The 21633-nt window shown below is 38.7% G+C and overlaps 1 protein-coding gene across 3 annotated transcripts in view; it reads left to right on the forward strand.

Moving 5' to 3' along the window:
* VGLL3 (vestigial like family member 3) overlaps positions 1 to 21633 on the forward strand; it is a 59218-nt gene that overhangs the window by 30012 nt on the left and 7573 nt on the right. For all 3 annotated transcript variants that reach the window (XM_016192579.2, XM_060172112.1, XM_060172113.1), the window contains exon 3: positions 8368 to 8895. In XM_016192579.2, coding sequence (XP_016048065.1) covers positions 8368 to 8895 — 528 coding nt within the window. The remainder of the gene's footprint in view (positions 1 to 8367; positions 8896 to 21633) is intronic.

Below are 21633 nucleotides of genomic sequence, written 5' to 3' on the forward strand. Positions count from 1 at the left end.
AGGCTGTACCAATTTACATTCCCACCAGCAATGTAAAAGGGTTCCTCTGTCCCCACATCCTCTCCAGCATTTGTTGCTGCTGTCCTTTTTGATGTATGCCATTCTTACAGGAGTGAGGTGGTATCTTAGTGTTGTCTTGATTTGCATTTCTCTGATAATCAGTGACCTAGAGCAGTTTTTCATATGTTTGTTAGCCTTTTGGATCTCCTCTGTGGTGAATGTTTTGTTCATTTCCTCTGCCCATTTTTGGATGGGGTCATTTGCTTTTTTGCGGCTAAGTTTGCTGAGCTCTTTATATATTTTGGTGATTAGTTTCTTGTCTGATGTCTGGCATGTGAAGATCTTCTCCCATTCTGTGAGGGGTCTCTCTGTTTGTTTAATAGTTTCTTTGGATGTGCAGAAGCTTTTCAATTTGATGTAGTCCCATTGGTTTGTTTCTGCTTTGGTCTTCCTTGCAATTGGGTTTGATTCATCAAAGATGTCCTTGAGGTATATGTGGAAAAGTGTTTTACCAATGTTTTCCTCTAAGTATTTGATTGTTTCTGGTCTGACATCTAGGTCTTTGATCCATTTGGAGTTGATTTTTGTTTCTGGTGAGATAAAGTGGTTCAATTTCATTCTTCTGCATGTTTCAACCCAGTTTTCCCAGCACCATTTATTAAAGAGAGCCTCCTTTTTCCATTTAATCCTTTGGGCCCCCTTATCAAAGATTAGATGCCCATAGGTGTTGGGATTTACTTCTGGGCTTTCAATTCTGTTCCACTGGTCTGTGTGCCTATTTTTGTTCCAGTACCATGCTGTTTTGATGATGATGGCTTTATAATATAGTTTAAGGTCTGGGAGTGTGATGCCTCCATTTCTGTTTCTTTTCCTTAAGATGGTTTTGGCAATTCTAGGTGTTTTCAGGTTCCAGATAAATGATTGTAGTGTTTGTTCTATTCTCTTAAAGAAGCCTGGTGGAACTTTGATGGGTATTGCATTAAATTTGTATATGGCTCTGGGGAGAATATTCATTTTGATGATATTTATTCTTCCAATCCATGAGCATGGGATATCTTTCCATTTCTTGGTATCAGTTTCTATCTCCTTGAGTAGCGACTCATAGTTTTCAGTATACAAGTCTTCCACTTCTTTGGTCAACTTTATTCCTAGGTATTTGATTGATTTTGCTGAAACAGTAAATGGGACAGCAGGAACCTCACATCTTCACTATAGAGCCCCTACTTCCCCCAGTCCTGGAACCCTTGGATAGGGCCCACTTTCCCGTATGCATCTCCCAATCCAAACCAAATAACATTGCATCTGCCGATCACAACCTAACCAAAGTAACGATTGCTACCTCAACATGCTTCACCTCAGAATGTATCCAGAGACTTCACGTGTGGAATGACAACCCTTCAGCTTCATTACTCGGGTTCCAGATGCGACCAGGATGCTGGCTAGGCTTCCCTGGATTGAAGACCCCACCAATGTGTCCTGGAGCTCAGCTTCCCCTGAGTCACACCCTACTAGGGAAAGAGAGAGGCAGACTAGGGGTATGGACCGACCAGTCAACACCCATGTTCAGCGGGGAAGCAATTACAGAAGCCAGACCTTCTACCTTCTGCAACCCTCAACGACCCTGGGTCCATGCTCCCAGAGGGATAGAGAATGGGAAAGCTACCATGGGAGGGGGTGGGTTATGGGGATTGGGTGTTGGGAATTGTGTGGAGTTGTACCCCTCCTACCTTATGCTTTTGTTCACTAATCCTTTCTTAAATAAAAAATTTAAAAAAAAAAAGTAATATCCAGGAGGAGGGCTCAGCGGATTGAGTGCAGGACTTACATGTCTGAGACCCATGATTCACTTCCCTGCAACACATATGCCAGAATGGATGCTCTGACCTCTCTCTAAATAAATATTTTTTTAAAAAAATAAGTAATGAAATATTTTATTTCAAAGTTAAATATTTCTTCTTCTTCTTTTTTTTTTGCTTTATCTTTAGTTATTTTGTCACGCAAATGATGCAAGTTCAAGTCCAGTTTTCGCTGCACTGGAAGAGACTTCCATGCATTAGTGCCTTTTCTTCTCTCCTTTTGTCTGTCTTTTTCAATCTTAAAAAAAAAAAAAAAACCTTTTAAAAAACTATTAAGTCTGATGAAACTATTAGAAACTTGCTATTCCGTGGTGGACTCACCTATGTCTAGTATCAGTTATGCAGTGAGATTTCTGGCGGACTGGAGGTGTTTTGGATGGCTTCTATTGGATAATGTCTTGATTCTTGGTTGTTATTGAAAAAGAAGTGTGCATGTTTCTAAATGTGTGTGTGTCTGTGTATAAAGAGGACCAAAGCATACTCAGATTTCCGTATGTGTTATAGTCTGCATTAACATCATCCAAATGTCAGTTATCATTGAGCCCAAAGTCATCATGGAGTGTTAATATCATACAGTTCTGAATTGCCTCCACTAACAAAAAAGTAATATTTCATGGAAATTGCTCTTGCGGTTTTTCATGTGCCTTTTCATCCAGCAAATGTGGCTATGATTAAATACTCGTAAGCAAAGAGTCATGTAATGAAAAAATTTACATACATATGAAATAAGTACACTGATTCCTAGGCATGAAACAAAGCATATCATCTGTTTCTTTGTATCAAGATATTTTTTTTTAAATAATCAAAATACCAAATAGTGATTGTGAAACCAAGATTTGCCCATAAACATATTTTCTGTTGAATACTGTTTCATTTACTTGTAAAATGCAACATGTTTTTGACAAGGGCTGCCTAGGCCTCTGCACACTTTATATTAATCTCAAGAGACATTCTGACTAGGAAAATATTATGTTTCTTCTAATTTTATTTTTCCCTGGGTCATTTTCAAACTTTGTTCAACCTTTATGGAGTAAATTTTTAAAAATAAATGTTCATTTTCACCCATATCGTGCTCCCTAATCGCAGTATATTCTTCATAATTAGAATGATATATTTGGTTAGGAATTTGTTCATCATTAACGTTTGAGCATGTATATCCGAAGTTCTTAAGTATCTATAAAATAAACATAAATGAAAAAAAAAACACAAATAACTGAAAATGAAAGTAACCTGGGAAATGAGATACATTTTCCATTTTTTTTTTTTTTGCATTTTCATGAGACTTTTAATAAAAGGAACACTACCTCTCGGGAACACACCTGTGGGTTGAGGTTAGCAGTTCTCCTATTGAGATTCTAACTCCACCAGAGACTGAAGGAATTGTAACAAAGTGAAGGGTTTGGTACCAAAAACTAGATCTGTGGAAGCAAAGTGATAGACGTGCCCTTTGTAAAATAAGGAGCTTGTATCAATCCTGTGTACAGTTTTCAACATTTAAACATGTATAGCTATCTTTGTGAATGTGAGAGAAATATTTTACAAATGTCCACTTTCTAAAGCCACAGAATTTTTTTCTCACAGCTTCACAATTTTTCTTATGATCATGAGCAGCCATTTTAATGTCTTTTTAATTTGATTAATAAATTTATTTTTATTTTAGTTACTTAATACTCACTTATAAAATTGTAAGATAACGGGGAGATAATTCTACACTCTTCCCTCCACCAGAGTTCTGTGTCCTGATTACCACCAATGGAAACAATGTCTCTGATATGGGTTAACTATTATATCTATAACTATTTATATTTACATATTTTTGCCCATTTTTTTCTTATGGTCCTATCTTCTTTTCCTTTCTACGTCATACCTACACCCATTGCTACTTCAGAAAGTCCTTAGTTTTTTCCTACTTTGTCTTCTGCTCCCGATAAGAGTTGGAGTTCAGAGCCCTCTGGTCATCTTCACCTAACATTTCTACACCTCTGGGACCAAAATTCTTTATAGGTGCAGAAGGTGGAAGGTCTGGATTCTATAATTGCTTCTTTGTTGGACATGGATGTAGGCAGGTCAATACCCAGCTTGTTTCTGTCTTCCCCTAGTGGGACAGGGCTGTGGAGAGGTGAGTCTTTAGGACACACTGATGAGTTTGTCTGCCCGCAGAGTTCAGGATGGAGTCATAATCACTTCTGCAACTTAGTGGTTAAAATGCAGTAAGATGGAAAGCAAGACAAAATGTTTAATAACAAGAAACAAAAATGTAGGAATAGAGCAGATGAAAATAGGGACTTTAGGGTAGAAGGAAGCTAGGAAGTTTATTCCTAGAGGCCCATGACTTTAATAATAATTTTTATATTATTATTTAATATTTATTTATTTTCCCTTTTGTTGCCTTTTTTATTATTGTATTCTTGTTGTTGTTATTGATGTTGTCATTGTTAGGACAGAGAGAAATAGAAAGAGGAGAAGAAGACAGAGAGAGGGAGAGAAAGACAGACACCTGCAGACCTGCTTCACCACTTGTGAAGCTACTCCCCTGCAGTTGGTGAGCTGGGGCTTGAACCAGGATCCTTGCGCCGGTCCTTGTGCTTTGCACCACTTGTGCTTGCTTAACCTGCTTTGCTACTGCCCAACTCCCAATTTTAATAATTTTTACTTGTGCTTGATAGCTAATATAGAGAGAGGTGGACTAAACATTGCCTGGGAAGACAGTGTCAGAGTTGAGAATAGGGCTAGAAAGCTGGATTAGGGCAGAGAGTAGCTCCCCAACTTGAAGAAAGTATTTAGATACAATTAACTGTTTACCCTATTAATCTACCCAGCGCCCATATATATTCATATTCGGCACAGTACCCTGTGTATCCTCTGGGCCCTTGTCAGTTTGAGCTCATAGTCCATGGTCATAGCTGGGGACGTTCTAGGCCGCACTCATTTTAGGACTAGTCTTCCTTGAGTGGCAGAATGGATGACCCAGCCTCCCTTTAGAGAGTGGGGCTGACCTTAACCACTACTGCTTTGTAGTGAGGGCAAGGTCCTGGAGAGGCCCACAAGAGGGCTTATGATAATATTCCTGATGGAAGTGACCACAGATGGTAGAGAGTGTGATCTACTAGAAGTCTAGGCCCATTATATCTATGGGGGAATTCAAGGATTCCCTGACTAGGGCCCCAGGTGATGGAGTAGCCTGTTATTGGCCAAAAAGGCCATTGTCAGGTGAACCAGAATCTTGCCCTTATCCAGCTGGTGTAGTCCCTTCTTTATCTAAGAAGCTTAGACTTTCTTTCAGTTGTTAAACCATTGAGTGTTATTTCTTATATCCAAACAGGTATTGGGTTTATGGGGTGTAACTTCTAGTTAGGGATAAAATAGACCTAAGGTTTTAGTGGAGTCTATATTAACCTTAAGTTTGACTGCATTTACTTGTGTTATGATTCTAATAAAGGTTGTCATGGAATACAATATTTGTCCTCTAGTTGCTGTGTATTTTTTCCAGTACATGTCCTATATTAAAGACAACTTTTAAATAAGACATATTTTCCCCAATGTCGCTGAATCTTGAATTCTAATTGTTATTTTCTGACAGACTGTAATTGTGACAACAAAGTCACTTAATTCAAAGTTTGCCAGTACTGTTTAAAGGCTTGAAGGACACTATGCATCTGCATACTTCTCTTCGAGAGCATCATTTCCTACATTTCCCTGAAGCTTCTGAGATGAATGAAGGTTCTGTGGAGGCTCTAAATGCCTGATCATAGGAGAAAGGAGAAAAATGATGACACTTGTGTAGGACTGACAGGGAGGGGATGGGAAGGTTTGTGGTGTTGGTACCATAGCCTTTAAGAATGCTAGAGAATGGAAATGTTGTACCACCACAAGGATATTCTAATTGTGTTAGTCAGACATCTCAAGTGGGATTGATTCAAGCTAGAGAAATTTTTCTTTTGGGCAAGAATAACTATGTCTAGAAATTTATTTAAAGTAATAGCATGGCTATGCTAGACATCTGAATGCTTCTGTTTTTGACTACATCCTAGGATTGCTAATTTAGTAGAAAGGCCTAGACTGGCCCTTTTTTGTGGAGCTCAGTATATACTCAGTATATGCTCAGTATATGCATGACGAATATTGTCTGGAACCTTATCCTCATCTGTGGATAGAAATAATTTATAGAACACTTCACAAAATAACCAGTCTATAGGTTCAGAAGATATTTGGAATTAAGTGAGGCCAAGTAGCTCGTATTTTATTGGAAGGAACAGAGCCACAAAGAAGTGAACTGATTTATTTGTAGCTATAAAGAGAGGTAGAGGAGGTAAGCACTGCTTCTTCTTCTAGCGTTTGCCCTTCTTCCGTAGCCAGTCAACAGCGTCAGGTTGAGCCTGATGTAAAGTTTCGAGACCTCCTTTGAATCTGGAGAGGTGGCAGTCGCTTAGCTGGATGAGCTCTAGACTCTTAGCTCAGAACTGGCTCAGTTACACCACATTGTAGGCAGGAGACTGTAGCTACAGGCATTGCTCTGTCTTATCTCAAATCTGACTGGATCACTAAAGTTACTCAAAGTTCCCTGACACTGTCTCAAGACTGAATCTACATTCAGTACTGTGGCTGACAAAACCACATCTAGAGGGGAGTCAGGCGGTAGCACAGCGGGTTAAGCGCACATGGTGCAAAGCTTAATAACCAGCAAGGATCCCTGTTTGAGCCCCTGGCTCCCCATCTGCAGGGTAGTCGCTTCACACGTGGTGAAATAGGTCTGCAGGTATCTGCCTTTCTCTCCCCTCTTTGTCTTCCCTCCTCTCTCCATTTCTCTCTGTCCTATCCAACAAAAACAGCATCAATAATAACTACAATAAAACAACAAGGGCAACAAAAGGGAATAAATAAATATATAAAAAAACACATCTAGATCCTTCTTTGACTGCAATCTCATTTTTTCCCTCACCTTCTGTACGTTGAACTCTTTAGTCTCTCTTTTGTAGGGTGTGTGTGTGTGTGTGTGTGTGTGTCTGTGTAATTTAGGTTTTCTTTTGTTTGTTTGTTTACAGTTTCTTTTCCCTAAAGCAGTCTTTAGCTCTTCACAGCACTGGTCTTAATCACCCTTTCAATTTAGTTCACTTTCTTGGGCTACTTTAATGCCCTTACTCTGTGCATTGTGATGTGGTAAGGGCTACCAAAGGGAAAACAAAGAGGAAGTCTTACCTGTTCACTGTTAGATTCTGATTGAAGCTGTTGTCTCTCTGGTCATCTCTGACCTATATATTCGGTATATTGTTGACTTGCATGGAAAAATTGAGTAGACTTGAGCAGAATTGGGGAGGAGTCCTTCACCATTTCATTTATCTCTAAATGCTTAGTCTTGATACTATCCTCCTATTCTGCAGGCACGCCCTCCAACACATGACCCCTGTTTTAATCTCTTACACTCCTGATTTCCAAAGACTTCACTAAGATATAGAGGTTCAGGTGATGGTTATGGTCCTGTCCTCTTGAGGTACAGTTCTAAAGAGTGCCAGCCATTGGCACAGGTCACCTGTCCACAAAACCCCAATTTCCTACCCGATTGCTAGGAGCTCTTGGGCTTCTTCTAGCCTCAATTGATTTCCTGGTTTATAAAATAGGGATAGGCCAGGTGCACCAGGTAGAATGCGCACAATACCATTAGCAAAGACCAAGGTTCAAGCCCCAAGTCCCCACCTACTCTACCAGAGGCTTCATGTACAATGGAGTAGCTTTTCAGGTGTCTTTCTCTCTCTTCATCCTACCCCTTCAGCCCCCCACTCAGTCTCTGTGTCTGTTCACAGTAATGGGTGAAGATGACTGCTAAGAGTAGATTTACTGTGCAGGCACTGAGCTTCGGTGGTAACAAATAAGTAAATAAATAGCTGCCTCGAAAGCCTGACGTGAGGATTTTGTTGCTGTTATTAAATGTCAACTTTTATTATCCTCAATTCAGAGTCTTATGGCTCACTACAGAAAAAAAAAATAGTTCGGAATATATATAAAAAAATAGTTTGTTGTTGTTGATGATGGAAAATGAGTGGATGTTGATGAGCATGATTGTTATTTTACTCCCATTTGCTACTTCTGTGCTTGAACAAGAACAACAACAAAATGTCCTCGCGTTTAAATAAAGTTGAAAGACATCATCTCCAGACTATCTCAACCTTCCATTTTAGAGAAAACTATGCAGGTACTTACGACTTCTGCTCAGATATGATGGTATCTAGATACCCAAGAGGACATGAAGCTTTTCAGCCTCAGGTTTGCAAACCTCAGCATAGACTGTGATTGTTTAAACTAAGAAAACAGAGGGAGGGGACTCTCTCAGCACATTGAACCCTACGCATAAACTTGGCATGGGAGCTCCGAAGCTTATTTCCTATCAATTCACTTCTGTGTGGAGAAAAAAAGAGGTCACATGAATTAGCCAGCTTGTAAGATACGGAACGAGTAGAGGCAGGCCTCACCAAGAACTGAATCTCAAGTAAATCATTTGTCTTTTTTATCTTCTCAGACAGCTCAGCTCTCTCAAGCCAGAGGAATAGTTTTCCGACTTCCTTTTGGACCAGCTCTTACCAGACCCCATCTGCACCTTGTCTGGGGGGAGTTCACCCAGACTTCCAGGTCACTGCGCCCCCTGGCACCTTTACTTCTGCTGATCCCAGCTCCTGGCCAGGACACAGCCTGCATCAGACTGGCCCTGCCCCTCCCCCTCCTGTGTCAGAGTCCTGGCATTACCCTTTGGCGTCTCAGGTGAGCCCATCCTACAGTCACATGCATGATGTGTACATGAGGCACCACCACCCGCACATGCACCATCGACACCACCACCACCACCACCACCACCACCCTTCTGCTGGCTCGACCTTGGATCCATCCTACGGACCCCTGTTGATGCCGTCTGTGCGCACAGCCAGGATTCCCGCTCCTCAGTGTGACATCACAAAGACAGACCCAACAACAGTCACCACTGCTACCTCAGCGTGGGCCGGAGCCTTCCACGGAACTGTGGACATAGTGCCAAGTGTGGGGTTTGATACAGGTGAGCTGTGGGGTTTCTCCTTTCCTTAAAAAAAAAAAATAGAAGGTAAGAAATAAGTGTAGAAAATGAACAGTTTTTTTTTTGTAAGTTTTTTTTTTAATCTTTATTTATTGGATAGATACAGCTAGAAATTGAGAGGGAAGGTGATTATAGAGAGGGAGAGAGAGACAGAGAGACACCTGCAGCCCTGCTTCGTGAAACTTTCCCCCTGTAGGTGGGTACCGGGTACTTGAACCTGGCTCCTTGCGCACTTAACGTGTGCGCTCAACTAGGTGCACCACCACCCAGCCCCTGAACACAGTTTTAATGACTTTGAAATCATTTTTCTCTTATGTAGAGATAGTCTTTGTCAGTATGTTTAGAGAATCTAAACAGTTCACAACATTCCCTGCACTCCTGCAGAAAGTTGTAGGGTGAACTGATGGAGTAACAAGAAGATCTTGGGACTTTACTGTTTCAAAAAATTTTAAAGATCTTTATTTATTTATTTATTGGATAGAGACAGCCAGAAATGGAGAGGGAAGGAGATGATAAGTAGGGAGAGAGACCTGCAACATGCTTCATCACTCACAAAGCTTTCCCCCTACAAGTGGGGCCTGGGCCTTGAACCCCTGTCTTCATGCATTGTAACATGTGCACTCCACCAGGTACACCACCTCTTGCACCCTGGGACTTTTCTCCCATTTCTCAAACCACTAATCAGTTGCTTTGAACTGATCTCTACTACCTCAAGTTCACAAAGAGTCACGTACATTCTTTAAATCATCCATGTGTTGTGTGTCTCATTGAGCTCAGTAAATAGGACGGGTCAGTCATTTTATCTCTCTCCTTTTTGCTAGAACTTGTTTATAATTTATGAAACAAAGTACTTTGTGATTATAGCCCATCTTTCAATTAAAGGGCCGTAGATTAGATTGTAAGGAAATGATCTTCCCTCCCTGTCCCTTCCCTTCCCTTCTGTCGCTTTCTCTTTACTTCCTTTCCTTATTCTTTCTCCTCTTTCGTCATGACTTAAAGGCCTTCCTTTCCTGATATCAAATGGAAAGTTCAGATTTCTCATGTGAAATTGGAGGGAACAAATTAAATCTATAGTGTCCTTGATACTGTGGGGGTTTGTTTGTTTTTATTTTTATTTCTTTATGTATTTATTTTTTGACCAGAGCACGGCTCAGCTCTGACTTATGGCAGTGCAGGGGATTGAATCGGGGATGCTGGAGCCTCAGGCATGAGGAGAGTCTCTTACATATTTCTCTTTGTACTCTGCACATAGTAGTTTTTCCATCCATTCTAGCAATGGTAGAATGGTAGGCAGACAATTCTTTTAACTTCAAAATCTTGTTGAGTTACATTTCACGTATCAAGAACTTCGCCCGCTTGACTCACACAATTCAGTGGTTTCAGCAGGTTTGTGTGATGGTGTAGTATTTCTTTCTTTCCCTTTATCTAATTCAAAGACATCTTTTCCAACGCCACAAGAAGTTCTGTATCTCTTGGATTCATTTCCAGTTCCCTCCAGCCTACCCACTCACCCTTATGCCCTGACAGCCACTAAACCCAAAACTTCTGCCTCTATAGATTTCACTACTTTGTATGATTTTATGCAAATGGAGTCATGCATGCAATGTGGAACCATTTGAATGTGCTTTCGTTCACACAGTCTCTGTTTTTTAAGCTGCATCCATTTTTTGTGTTGATGAAGACCTAACCTCGTTCCCTGTTAAAGGTGAACGCTATTGGGCCATATTTAAAGTATACTTTCAGAATCTTACAGTTGCATGGCTCTTTGAATTTTGTGCCCAGGGTACCTCATCATTAGGCTATTTTCCTGTTATGTCTTACTCAGTCTCACTTACTGCTTTTTTTGTTGTTCCCACAGGCCAGACTACTTAGCTCTGGTTTCTGGTGGTACTGGAGATTCAATCTGGGGCCTTACAGCCTCAGGCATGAAAGTCTTAGTCTTTTGCATAACACTTACATTATATCTCCAGGACTGCGCTCACTCTCTCTCTCTCTCTCTCTCTCTCTCTCTTGCTGTAGAGAGAGATTATCTTTATTAAGATCAGAATGACTGTTTATGATAAGATGCCTTTAGGGTATCTATATCTACCCTCCTCATGAAAATACCAGTCTGAACCAAAAGGTTATCACAAATACCACAGCAGGCTTTTCTGTTGTCAGTTAATCTCAAAACTGGGCTCTGTGAATTCCACTAGAACAATAGTTCCTGCATGTGATAATAGATTTTTAATAAAAAAGAAAAAGGTTTATGATGAAATGGATTTTCTAGCATTGCAGACTATGTAACACTCTAAGAACACAATTTACTTTAGCATCTAAAAGACCTGAAATATGCTGACTTTGTTATAGAAGATTCTTACACTCTTGCTTTCCAGTAGGTACATATTTAAAAAATATGTATCTGTGTATTAAAAAATATCTTAGCACATTTAAAACTATTTTTTAACACAAGACAGAGAGGGAGGGAACTATTTTTTAACACAAGATAGAGAAGGGAAGAAGGAGACAGACAGGAGTTAGGGTGTGGGGGGAGAACAGAGAGAGAGAGAGAGAGAGAGAGAGAGAACATGGCGCATGGGATTCTGGGAATCGAACCTGGGACTCCATGCTTACAAGTACAGCACCTTATTCATTCACTCTGCCACCTCCTGGACCCTGTATTCAGCAGACTTACTAAGTTTTCATGGAATATTGTACTAAACAAGCTATTTAACTTAGTCTTCACTCCCTCTAAAAAAAAGCCAGTTATTTTTATTACTAACTTTCTTATTTAAAACTTATGTGAAAAGATATTAGAAAGAGATTGATGGAGTAAAGAAAATGACTAGAGGGTCAGACTAGGAAAGAGTACTTGAAGCTTTGTAGGATGAACTAAAATATGCGTAAAGTATTGCTTTCCAGCCCTCTGTATGGCAGAAAGAGGAGAGTCACTTGTAGAAATATTTGTGAATGCGATAGAACATATTAAAAGTGTATAGAGAGAGGAGCCGGGCTGTAGCGCAGCGGGTTAAGCGCATGAGGCGCAAAGCACAAGGACCTGCATAAGCATCCTGGTTCGAGCCCCGCCTCCCCACGTGCAGGGGAGTCGCTTCACAAGAGGTGAAGTAGATCTGTAGGTGTCTATCTTTCTCTCCTCCTCTCTGTCTTCCCCCTCCTCTCTCCATTTGTCTCTGTCCTATCCAACGACGACAACAACAGAAATAACTACAACAATAAAACTAGGGCAACAAAAGGGAATAAATAAAATAAAGAAGTGAATAGAGAATGCAAGATTATGTCTCTTCACATTATGTTCAATTTTTTTATAACATTAAACATATTTTAACCCAGTGATCATATTATATATAAAAAGCATCATCAGGGAATTGCTATCATTTTACTTACTGTTATTGCCAATAAATTATCTATTGTAAAATATGCAATTTTGTATACTGTAATCAGTCTGAATTAAATTTTCATGTAAAAGATCTGTTAATGAGACCTTTCCACTCAAATACAAAGTTGACTTTATTTATAAATTCCACCTCATCTACTGTGTTTAAATTTACCAAAAGAAAAGGAGAAAGACTTTGTGATTTGAATTCCTCTCTATAAACACAAGCTGTTTGCAGATTGAAAATTGTTTTCATCTCAAGATCCACAGATGTATTTTCCTTAAGATCACTGATGTTATTTTAGCTACAATTTTATTACAAATTTATTTTTTTAATTTCACAAATGTCACAATAACACATTATAAAATATACATAAACAACTTAGAATTCACATTTACATGTTTGTTTTGCCAGGATATATGTAGGTAGCCTAATCAAAAGCAAAACAATATTCTATTGTTTATCACAGTTCTAGGAAATTTGGAGCTAAAAAGAAATTAATGTATGTTTATGTACCTTTCCATTTTTCAAAGTATTTGTCAAATAAAGCTTAGCTATATATTTTCATGACAATAGATTTTAGATGTGGTGTATTACGCACTAAGGGTCACCTTTTCAGATACTCAGTGAGATCAAGATTATCTCAGGGAAACTTCATATAGTCAGTAGTCTTAGAAATTGTTTCTCTCAGGAGTCAGGAGGTAGTGCAACAGTTTAAGCGCAGGTGGCACAAAGCTCAAGGACTGGCGTAAGGATCCTGGTTGGAGCCCCGGGCTCCCCACTTGCAGGGGAGTGGCTTCACAGGCGGTGAAGCAGGTCTGCAGGTGTCTATCCTTCTCTCCTCTTCTCTGTCTTCCCCTCCTCTCTCCATTTCTCTCTGTCCTATCCAACAGTGTCTACAACAATAAAACAACAAGGACAACAAAAGGGAATAAAAATATATTTTTCTCTCTCTAAACATATACATTTACAAAAAAAGACTCAGTGGGAACGAAGCATTAGCCACCTAACATATTTATTTCTTATCACAGTGCTCCAGTTTCACACTTTGGAATGGATCACACTTGCAGCAAATTTAGACCAAAAAAAAAAAATCATTGGAGAACCACAATAATAATCAACAGGAAGGTGTGACTTAATAAAATATTAAATCACTAAAGGATCCTGGAGGTAGTGCAGTGGTTGGAGCTTTGGACTTAAAATGCTAAGGTATTTTTTTACTCGAGAGCAGAAATGACATTAAAACAGTTTAAATCATAATTGTTCAACAAAATATAGTTCTGCTCTTCATTTTAAATGCCATTTAATATATCCACCTGTACAAATCAAATAATACAAAGTAGTTTTTATACCTATTTACTTCACAAAACCACTAAAGAAAAGTTATAAATACTCTCATCGTTTACAAAACGACCATACAATGAAAACTGAATGCTTGTTCTTGATTGGACAGACAGTGGAAGTGGTAGCAATAAAAGATTAAGGAGAGAAGTTACATGAAGGGTTATCAGAAGTACATCTTCTAGAGCTTTCTTTCCGCATTGTTTTCACTATTTAGAATGCTGCCTCATGGAATGAGATAACTATAAAAATAAATAGAACCCATGTTGTTATATTTATCCCGTTGTAATATTTTTTCAGTCACATGGATCAAAAGAGTATTTTGTGCTCAGAACAATGAAATTTTTAAAGTTAGGGACTAAACCCTAATCCATTTTCCAATCAAGTATTAATTTTGTAAATAAGCTTATATTGTGTAAATGTAGTAGTATCTCTTTATATCTGAAATGTCTTCCTAAAACCTGAATACAAAACTAGACAATAGTATCATCTTATAGCTCTTATGAACTGAGTGGTCGTCAGCTAGCTATGTCTGGGAGTTAGATATTTTTTTCAAACTATACCATGTCTTCCTAAGTAAGAGCATGTGCTCACTTGAGAAGAGAGCTATAAAGGTTTAAAACAAAACAAACAGGGCTGGGGGGGGGGGCGTAGATTGCGTAATGGTTTTGCAAAAGAGACTCTCTTGCCTGAGGCTCCAAAGTCCCAGGTTCAATCCTCTGCACCACCATAAGCCAGCTCTGGGCAGTGCTCTGGTGTTTCTCTCTCTCTCTCTCTCTCTCTCTCTCTCTCTCTCTCTGCATCTCTCTCAAAAATAAAATAAAGAAAATATTTTTAAAAACACCTCAAAGTAATTCTATTGTGACTCTAAATGGTAAACAACTCACATGGAAAGGCCTATATTAGGACTAAGTGTTGTTTTTTGTTACTATTGCCTTTTAGTCAGAAACTATCTTGTCCCTATGGTATTTCCATCTCCTGTATCATATATGATAGTACATATAAGAAGTAAAATGAAGAAATCTGTTTGAGATTTTTTCCCCTGACAGTTTTTCATTATTTTTCAAATGCATAATACAGATGAATTATAAAAACTCTATACAGCTTCTGGAATTTATTCTTTATTCTCTTTCAGGCAGCTTAACTCTTACTGTTCTGCTTATCAACAGTATGATGTTTCACAGACAAGTTGTCTGTGACCAACATATTTTGAGTCAATTGGCAAAAAGATGAACAGAAAATTTCTTACAGAAGACTGATGAAAGGCAAAATATGCAATCTTTTTTTCCATTTGAATACCTCCTGATACAATAGGAATTTAGCTTTATAAATTCTGTCAACCACAAGTCTGTGTTATAATGTTTATTTCCATGGCTGCTTTCTTTGGGCAGTATCAGGTGATGATTAGTATGTTTATAATCACGGGAACCCTGTTTGTGTTTACTTGGATTGCTCAAAAATGTCTAGTAGGTGTCAGAATGCAAGCTTGTGTTGGAGTCATATGTAAATGAGATAACTATTAGTGATGTCTTCTGGAGAGTTGACACATAGGCAGAATATCTGACTCTTCAATATTTTTCAATGTTTTGCTTCAATGAAGAGATCAGTTGCTTAAATGCAGTGGCCCCGGGTACAGTTGTGTTCATACAGTTCTGAAGTAACTTTATAAAAGCTCAAAATCTTTAAATAGGTCATACCTCAAGTTCAATGTAACCTGTGTTGGTATTTTGTCCTTAATCATATTTTTTATGGGAAATCAATGAATTCAGATGAACTTTTTCTTCAGTTGGATTATCTATCCTCTGGGTTGTAATACTATCACAGCATAACCTAGAATCCTCTTTAAAGATGCATGTTTGGCTGTTTTTGTTATCCAACAGATGTCTGGATACTTAAAATCTCTTGAGAGTATTATAACTTGTGGTTTCAGTTACAATAAGTGATCCAAGCTTTCTTTTTTGATCTCACTCTCCTCCAGTTCTGAGAGAAAGTCTGTAGAAAAAATTAAGGCGGGTATTCCATTTCATTCTTCCCCACTCCCCTTTACTTTTATTTATTCTTTGTCTCTGTCTTATGAACACACACACACACACACACACACACACACACACACACACACACACACACACACATACATATATATACTTTTGAGATTGAGGCCCCTGAGTTGATGAGCAGTCTAAACATGACTGGTTCGAGTCTGTTGCTCCCTATCTTGATGTTTTGAGTAGTTGCCGATTTCCTTTCCAGCTGGACATTTTAGCCTGCACACGTCTTAGGAAGTGGACGCTACTAAAGGCAAAAGCTGGGGAGCCTGTGTACAGTAGATTTTGTGCAGTGGGAGAGAGAGGAAGTTTCTCAGAGGGCAGACAGACCCAGGAGGTGGAGAGTGGAGGTGCTAGTTGTCTGGGCCTGGGAAGCCAGGAGCAGTGGGAAACACCTGGCCACTGAATGCTTGTCACCTGCAGTGTTTGCCTCAGGTGTTCGGGTGCTGTGCTTCTAGCCTAACACAGCAAACTATGGCTTTCTAGTAATGTCAGTGTCGGTGAGTTTTACATGTCTACTCCTTTTTTTAAATTTGAATTTTGACAAGTTCAGACAGTTATACCTCATTTCTGACAGAGTAGTTACATGAAGATTTTAAGTCAATTCTGAATATGCCTTGAGAAAACGTTACAGCACTTTCACAAAACATTGGCAAGAAGATATTATTATTATGCTTTCAGACAGATATGTCCATGGCTCTTGTTTAGTGAGTGAGGATTGCAGTGATAAGAAGGTGAGGGTAGTTCAAATGTCATAATATATTTACTCTTTGGTGTGTATCTTATTTTTCTGGACTTTGGAAGTAACTGTCATCCAACAATAAGTTTCTCTTTTAAATTTATTTATGAAATGGAAATATTGATAAGACCATAGGAGAAGAGGGATACAATTCCACACAATTTCCACCACCAGAACTTCGTATCCCATCTCATCCCCCCCCCAAGGAACTTAGAATATTAAACCATCATTTATAATAAGCATTTCCCATATAAATATTATAGTTCTGGATCTTATGTAGCCAGAGCCTATCCCAGAACAGAAAATCTACCCTGGACAGGAGGGCGCCCTTCCAGGAAGGTGTCTTTCATACAAACCTCCCCCCACACCTACTGAGATTGGGTCAGTTTTAACACACCACTTATCAGCCTGACGTGTACCTCTTTCTGAATCTGGGAGGAAATAATAGTAGAACGCCACAGAAAATTCATGCAGATGTAGGTAGAATATGCCAACTCTATACAGATGGTGATCCTGACTGGGACCTGATAGCTTTTCCTCATTAGTATTCAGACAAAATGATACTGAATAAAAAGACATCCATTACCTAAAGATTCAGTGCAGTAGTGTAGCATGAATATTATGCATGCAGCTCTCTGAAAGGGTTGCTCTCTATAAACTGATAAGGAATAGTTTTCCTCGAGAATATTGCTGGCAAGATAATGGTGGTATAGGGGAGTATAAATAATGGTATGAATATGTACATATAATTGGTGCGGAACACACTCATTTCATTTTTCTATAATGGGACCATCAGATAGAATGTTTTTTTTTCCTAAATACTTGAGAATAAAATGTATTTTTTAGTTAGTGAAATGACTTATTTGCATAGTGAACTTACGTCATTATTCCCATTAACCAGATTTGGGCCAGGCCCACTGTACTATAGTGAGTTTTTGTGCTCCGGTATTTCTGCTTTTCTTTCTATGAGCATAGGGGTGGCACTAACTTGATTTGCAAGCAAGAACTATTGATATAATAGTGTGTTTTGACTTTTTTTTTCAATTTTTTTAATAAGGATGTTTTCATGATGGTTAAACCTGGCCTTACCTAATTTATCACCTGATATGAGATCATTGTCTTAAAACTAGATAGATTTCACTCATAGAAATTCGTAACTGGCTCTTAAACTAGTTGCCCCAGGGCTGACACCAACAGATGAAATTGTATGCTCATTAACAGTGATCACTGCATGAAACAGGAGAAGATGTCATTGCTGTTTCTTACATCCTTTTGTGATATTTGTCAGTATGTGATAAATGTCAGGATAAAGGCTGCATATTTTGTTTGGGCATATGACCTACCATTGAAAATATATTTTATTTTTTCATATATATATATATATATATATATATATATATAATAAGGTAATTCATTTTTCAAAGACTTATGTATAATTTATTTATTACATCATGAGAGAAGAAGCATTTCCCATGAAGCAGAGAGATACAGACATTTTAGTGGGGCTGGGTGGTGATAACCCAAGTGAGTGCACTTATTAACCAAGCACAAGGATCTGGGTTCAAGCCTCTAGTACCTACCCATAGGAGGGAAGCTTTATGAATGGTGAAGCTGTGTTGGATGTCTGTGTGACTCTGTCTCTCCCCTCCACCATTTCCTTTTTCCTTCTTAGTTTTTGTATCCAATAAATATTTCAAAAGATTTGCTTAAACACACACACACAGAGAGAGAGAGAGAGAGAGAGAGAGAGAGAGATGACAGAGTATCACTACAGTAGAATGTAGTGCCAGGAATTGAATTAGGATTAAGGTCTGATGTTGTACCAGTTTAGCTGTTTCTTCCAGCTGTTTTTTTTATTTGTTTCTTTGTTTTTGTTTTTGTTTTTGCCTCCAGAGTTATCACTGGGACTCAGTGCCTGTACTATGAATCTACTGCTCCTAGAGGCCATTTTTCCACTTTACTGGATAGGACAAAGCGAAATTGAGAGAGAAGGGGAAGATAGAGAGGGTGAAAGAAAGACACCTGCAGACCTGCTTCACCAATCCTGAAGTGACACCATTCCCTCCCACCTCCCCCACAGTTGTGGAGCTGGGAGCTTGAACCAGATCTTTGAGCCAATTCTTGAGCTTCTCACTGTCTGTGCTTAACCTGGTGTGCTACTGCCCGCCTTCACCCTCCCCCATGCTTTTTTCTCTAATATACAAATGTTATTAGCTAATTTTGTCTGATAACAAACATTCAGAACCTAAAGGGTTTCTAGATACAATATCTGGAAAAGAAGAAGTCTGGGGAAGACATTTGGATGTACTTATTAGTTAACTACTTTCTTTACTTATATGTCATAAAGTACTCTACCCATTCTTCCAAATCTTGTCATCCTGTTTGCTTTATATCAACGGCACGTTCCCCAGTGCTTGATGATCAAATTACTTCTCTTATCTCCAGTGATAGAGTTGATTGGGTGCATATTCAACTGACTTAAAAGCTATCCAGTGGTGTCATCAGTCATCAAGTGATTGTGCTTCCTTAGAAGTAGGACATCTTTTTTTTTTTAAATTTTTAAAATATTTATTTTTTCCCTTTTGTTGCCCTTGTTGTTTTATTGTTGTAGTTATTATTGATGTTGTTGTTGTTGGATAGGACAGAGAGAAATGGAGAGAGGAGGGGAAGACAGAGAGGGGGAGAGAAAGACACCTGCAGACCTGCTTCACTGCCTGTGAAGCGATTCCCCTGCAGGTGGGGAACCCGGGGCTCGAACTGGGGTCCTTACACGGTCCTTGCGCTTTGCATGGTGCCACCTGTGCTTAACCTGCTGTGCTACCGCCTGACTCCTTTGGACATTTATTTTTTTTTGGTGGATCTGACTTTAACAATAATTCTTTAAAACTCAGCTGAACTTGACTAAAGCAATTCTGAATAGACTTAGTCCAACCCAAAATGCGTTTTATTTGTTCTTAGTTTAAAATAGTGCCCCCCCCCTTTTTTTGTAAAGTTGAAGGCTTTTCCAAGATCTTCCATGACTCTCTCTCTGGTATTGTCTTTGTATTCCTACCAAATTGACAATATCAAAAATACAAATTATCAATTAGGAGGTTGCTACCTATGTCTTGGTTTTGCCATTTCTTTGCTATTTTAGTCTTTCTGCTAAACATATTCTCTGAACCCACTGTTTTATCCATACGTTTTCTATATAGTAATCATTCCAATAATGACCTATTTCACTTGAATTTGGCTTCCTAGCATTTGGGATGCTCCCCAAATGTTTCTGTAGAATGACTTGTGCTGTTTCTTCTGCCGTATCTCAGTACAGGAATATACTGGGAGATCAGTCAGAATGCACTCTGAGGAGCCAGGTTGTGGCTCACCTGGTTGAATGCACATGTTACAATGTGCAAAGACCAGGGTTCAAGTCCCCAGGCCCCCACCTGTAGGGGGAAAGCTTTGCAAGTGGTGAAGCAAGGCTCCAGGTGTCTCTTTGTCTCTCCCCTTCTCTATTTCCCCCATTCTCTCGATTTCTGGCTATCTCTATCCAATAAATAAAGATAATTTTTAAAAAAGAAAAAAAAAAGGTCACTTAAAAAAAGAAAAGAAAAAGAATTCACTCTGAGCTAACATCCAGAATATAAGTATAGGAGGAATATATTGGGGCCATTTCAAGATGTTATGTACTGATTTCATATAGATTCCCCTTAAGACGTGAAGAAGAAAAAAATAAATATGGAGCAAAGTGACAGTAGCGTAGATTTTGTGTTCTGATAGAAAATCTAGGGGATGGCCTGGGATGTGGTACAGTGACTAGAGATTTGGACCTTAGATTATGAGGTCCTGGACTTGTTCATCAGCATCATATGTACCACAGTGATGATCTGTTGTTCTGTTGTATTCTTTATCTCTCTCTCTCTCTCTCTCTCCAAAAAATAAAGTGGTAGAGAAAAAGTGGGGCTGGGGGGTGTCACACCTGGTTATGTGCACATAGTACTAAATTCAAGGACCTGCCTGAGACTCAGGTCTGAGCCCCAACTCCTTTAGCTGCGGGGGCGGAGGACACTTCACAAATAGTGAAGCAAGTCTGCTGGTGTCTGTCTTTCTCTCTTCCTCTCTGTCTCCCTCTCTTCTCTCAGTTTCTTTCTGTCCTAGCAAATAAAATTAAAAAAAAAAAAAAGGCCACTAGGAGTGGTGAATTTGTAGTGCCAACACCAAGCCCCAATAGTAACCCTAGTGGCAAAAAAACAAAAAAGGAAGAAAGAAGAAGTAGAAGAAGAAAAGAGAGAGAGAAAGAGAGGGGGAGAGAGGAAATTCCGAGTCTGTATAGAGCACATAATGATGATGAGTCAGCAATTTTGCTTCCTTTCATTTTCATGGTCAAAACGAAATATACTGGCTCACTATTAAATATATTGATATGCTTTTATCTATTATCTATCAAGAAAAGTCACACTCATGCTTCTCTGTTGCATTTTATTAATATTTATAAATAGTATTCATTAATTACTAGTTTAATAGTTTATTATTAGTGTTTCATTTATGGTTATTCCTTTTGTGTTTTTAACTTGTGTCTATTTTAAAATATACTTATTGAACAAAGGCCAATTTATGTCCCCCCCAAAAAAAACTTCAGTTAAGGATGGCATTAGATATTTAACACATTTAGTCCATAGCTAAGTTTATTCTTGTAAGGCTTTCATTAGACTCCTACTTGAAAACAAACAAGTAAAACTTGAAGAAATGAAATTAGATTGATGGAATGACTTCTGTTACTCCAGATGGAAAATTTAACTATGTTCAGTAGTGCAGTATTTGTTCACAGAAAAAGGCTAACATGATTTTTATGGAGTCACATGTCTTTGCAAAGCTAACTATGAACTCTGATTATTGACAAATGGAAAAAAGACACTCAGCCTACTATTCATGACTTGCAGTGTTGACATTCTATAGATTGATGGGGTCTTTAAGTGTGGAAATACTGAGTCATCCAGAAGATGAGACAGTTTAATAATGGAAAAAAAAATACTTATGCAGTCATCAGATTGTCGTTTAAGGTTGTTTACATTATAAGAGCTACCCTACAGGGATTATGTCAGGTTGCAAATTATTCTAACCATGAACTTACTTGAAAATGAGTAAAGTAAATCCAGAGTGCATTTTGTATGCACTATATTCTTTTATTTCTGCCTTCTTTTGAAATGGATAAGGGTAGTTACTGATCTGTATCTAAGTTTAA

The sequence above is a fragment of the Erinaceus europaeus genome, chromosome 14 (assembly GCF_950295315.1).
Source record: "Erinaceus europaeus chromosome 14, mEriEur2.1, whole genome shotgun sequence".
In the NCBI taxonomy this organism is placed as follows: Eukaryota; Metazoa; Chordata; class Mammalia; order Eulipotyphla; family Erinaceidae; genus Erinaceus; species Erinaceus europaeus.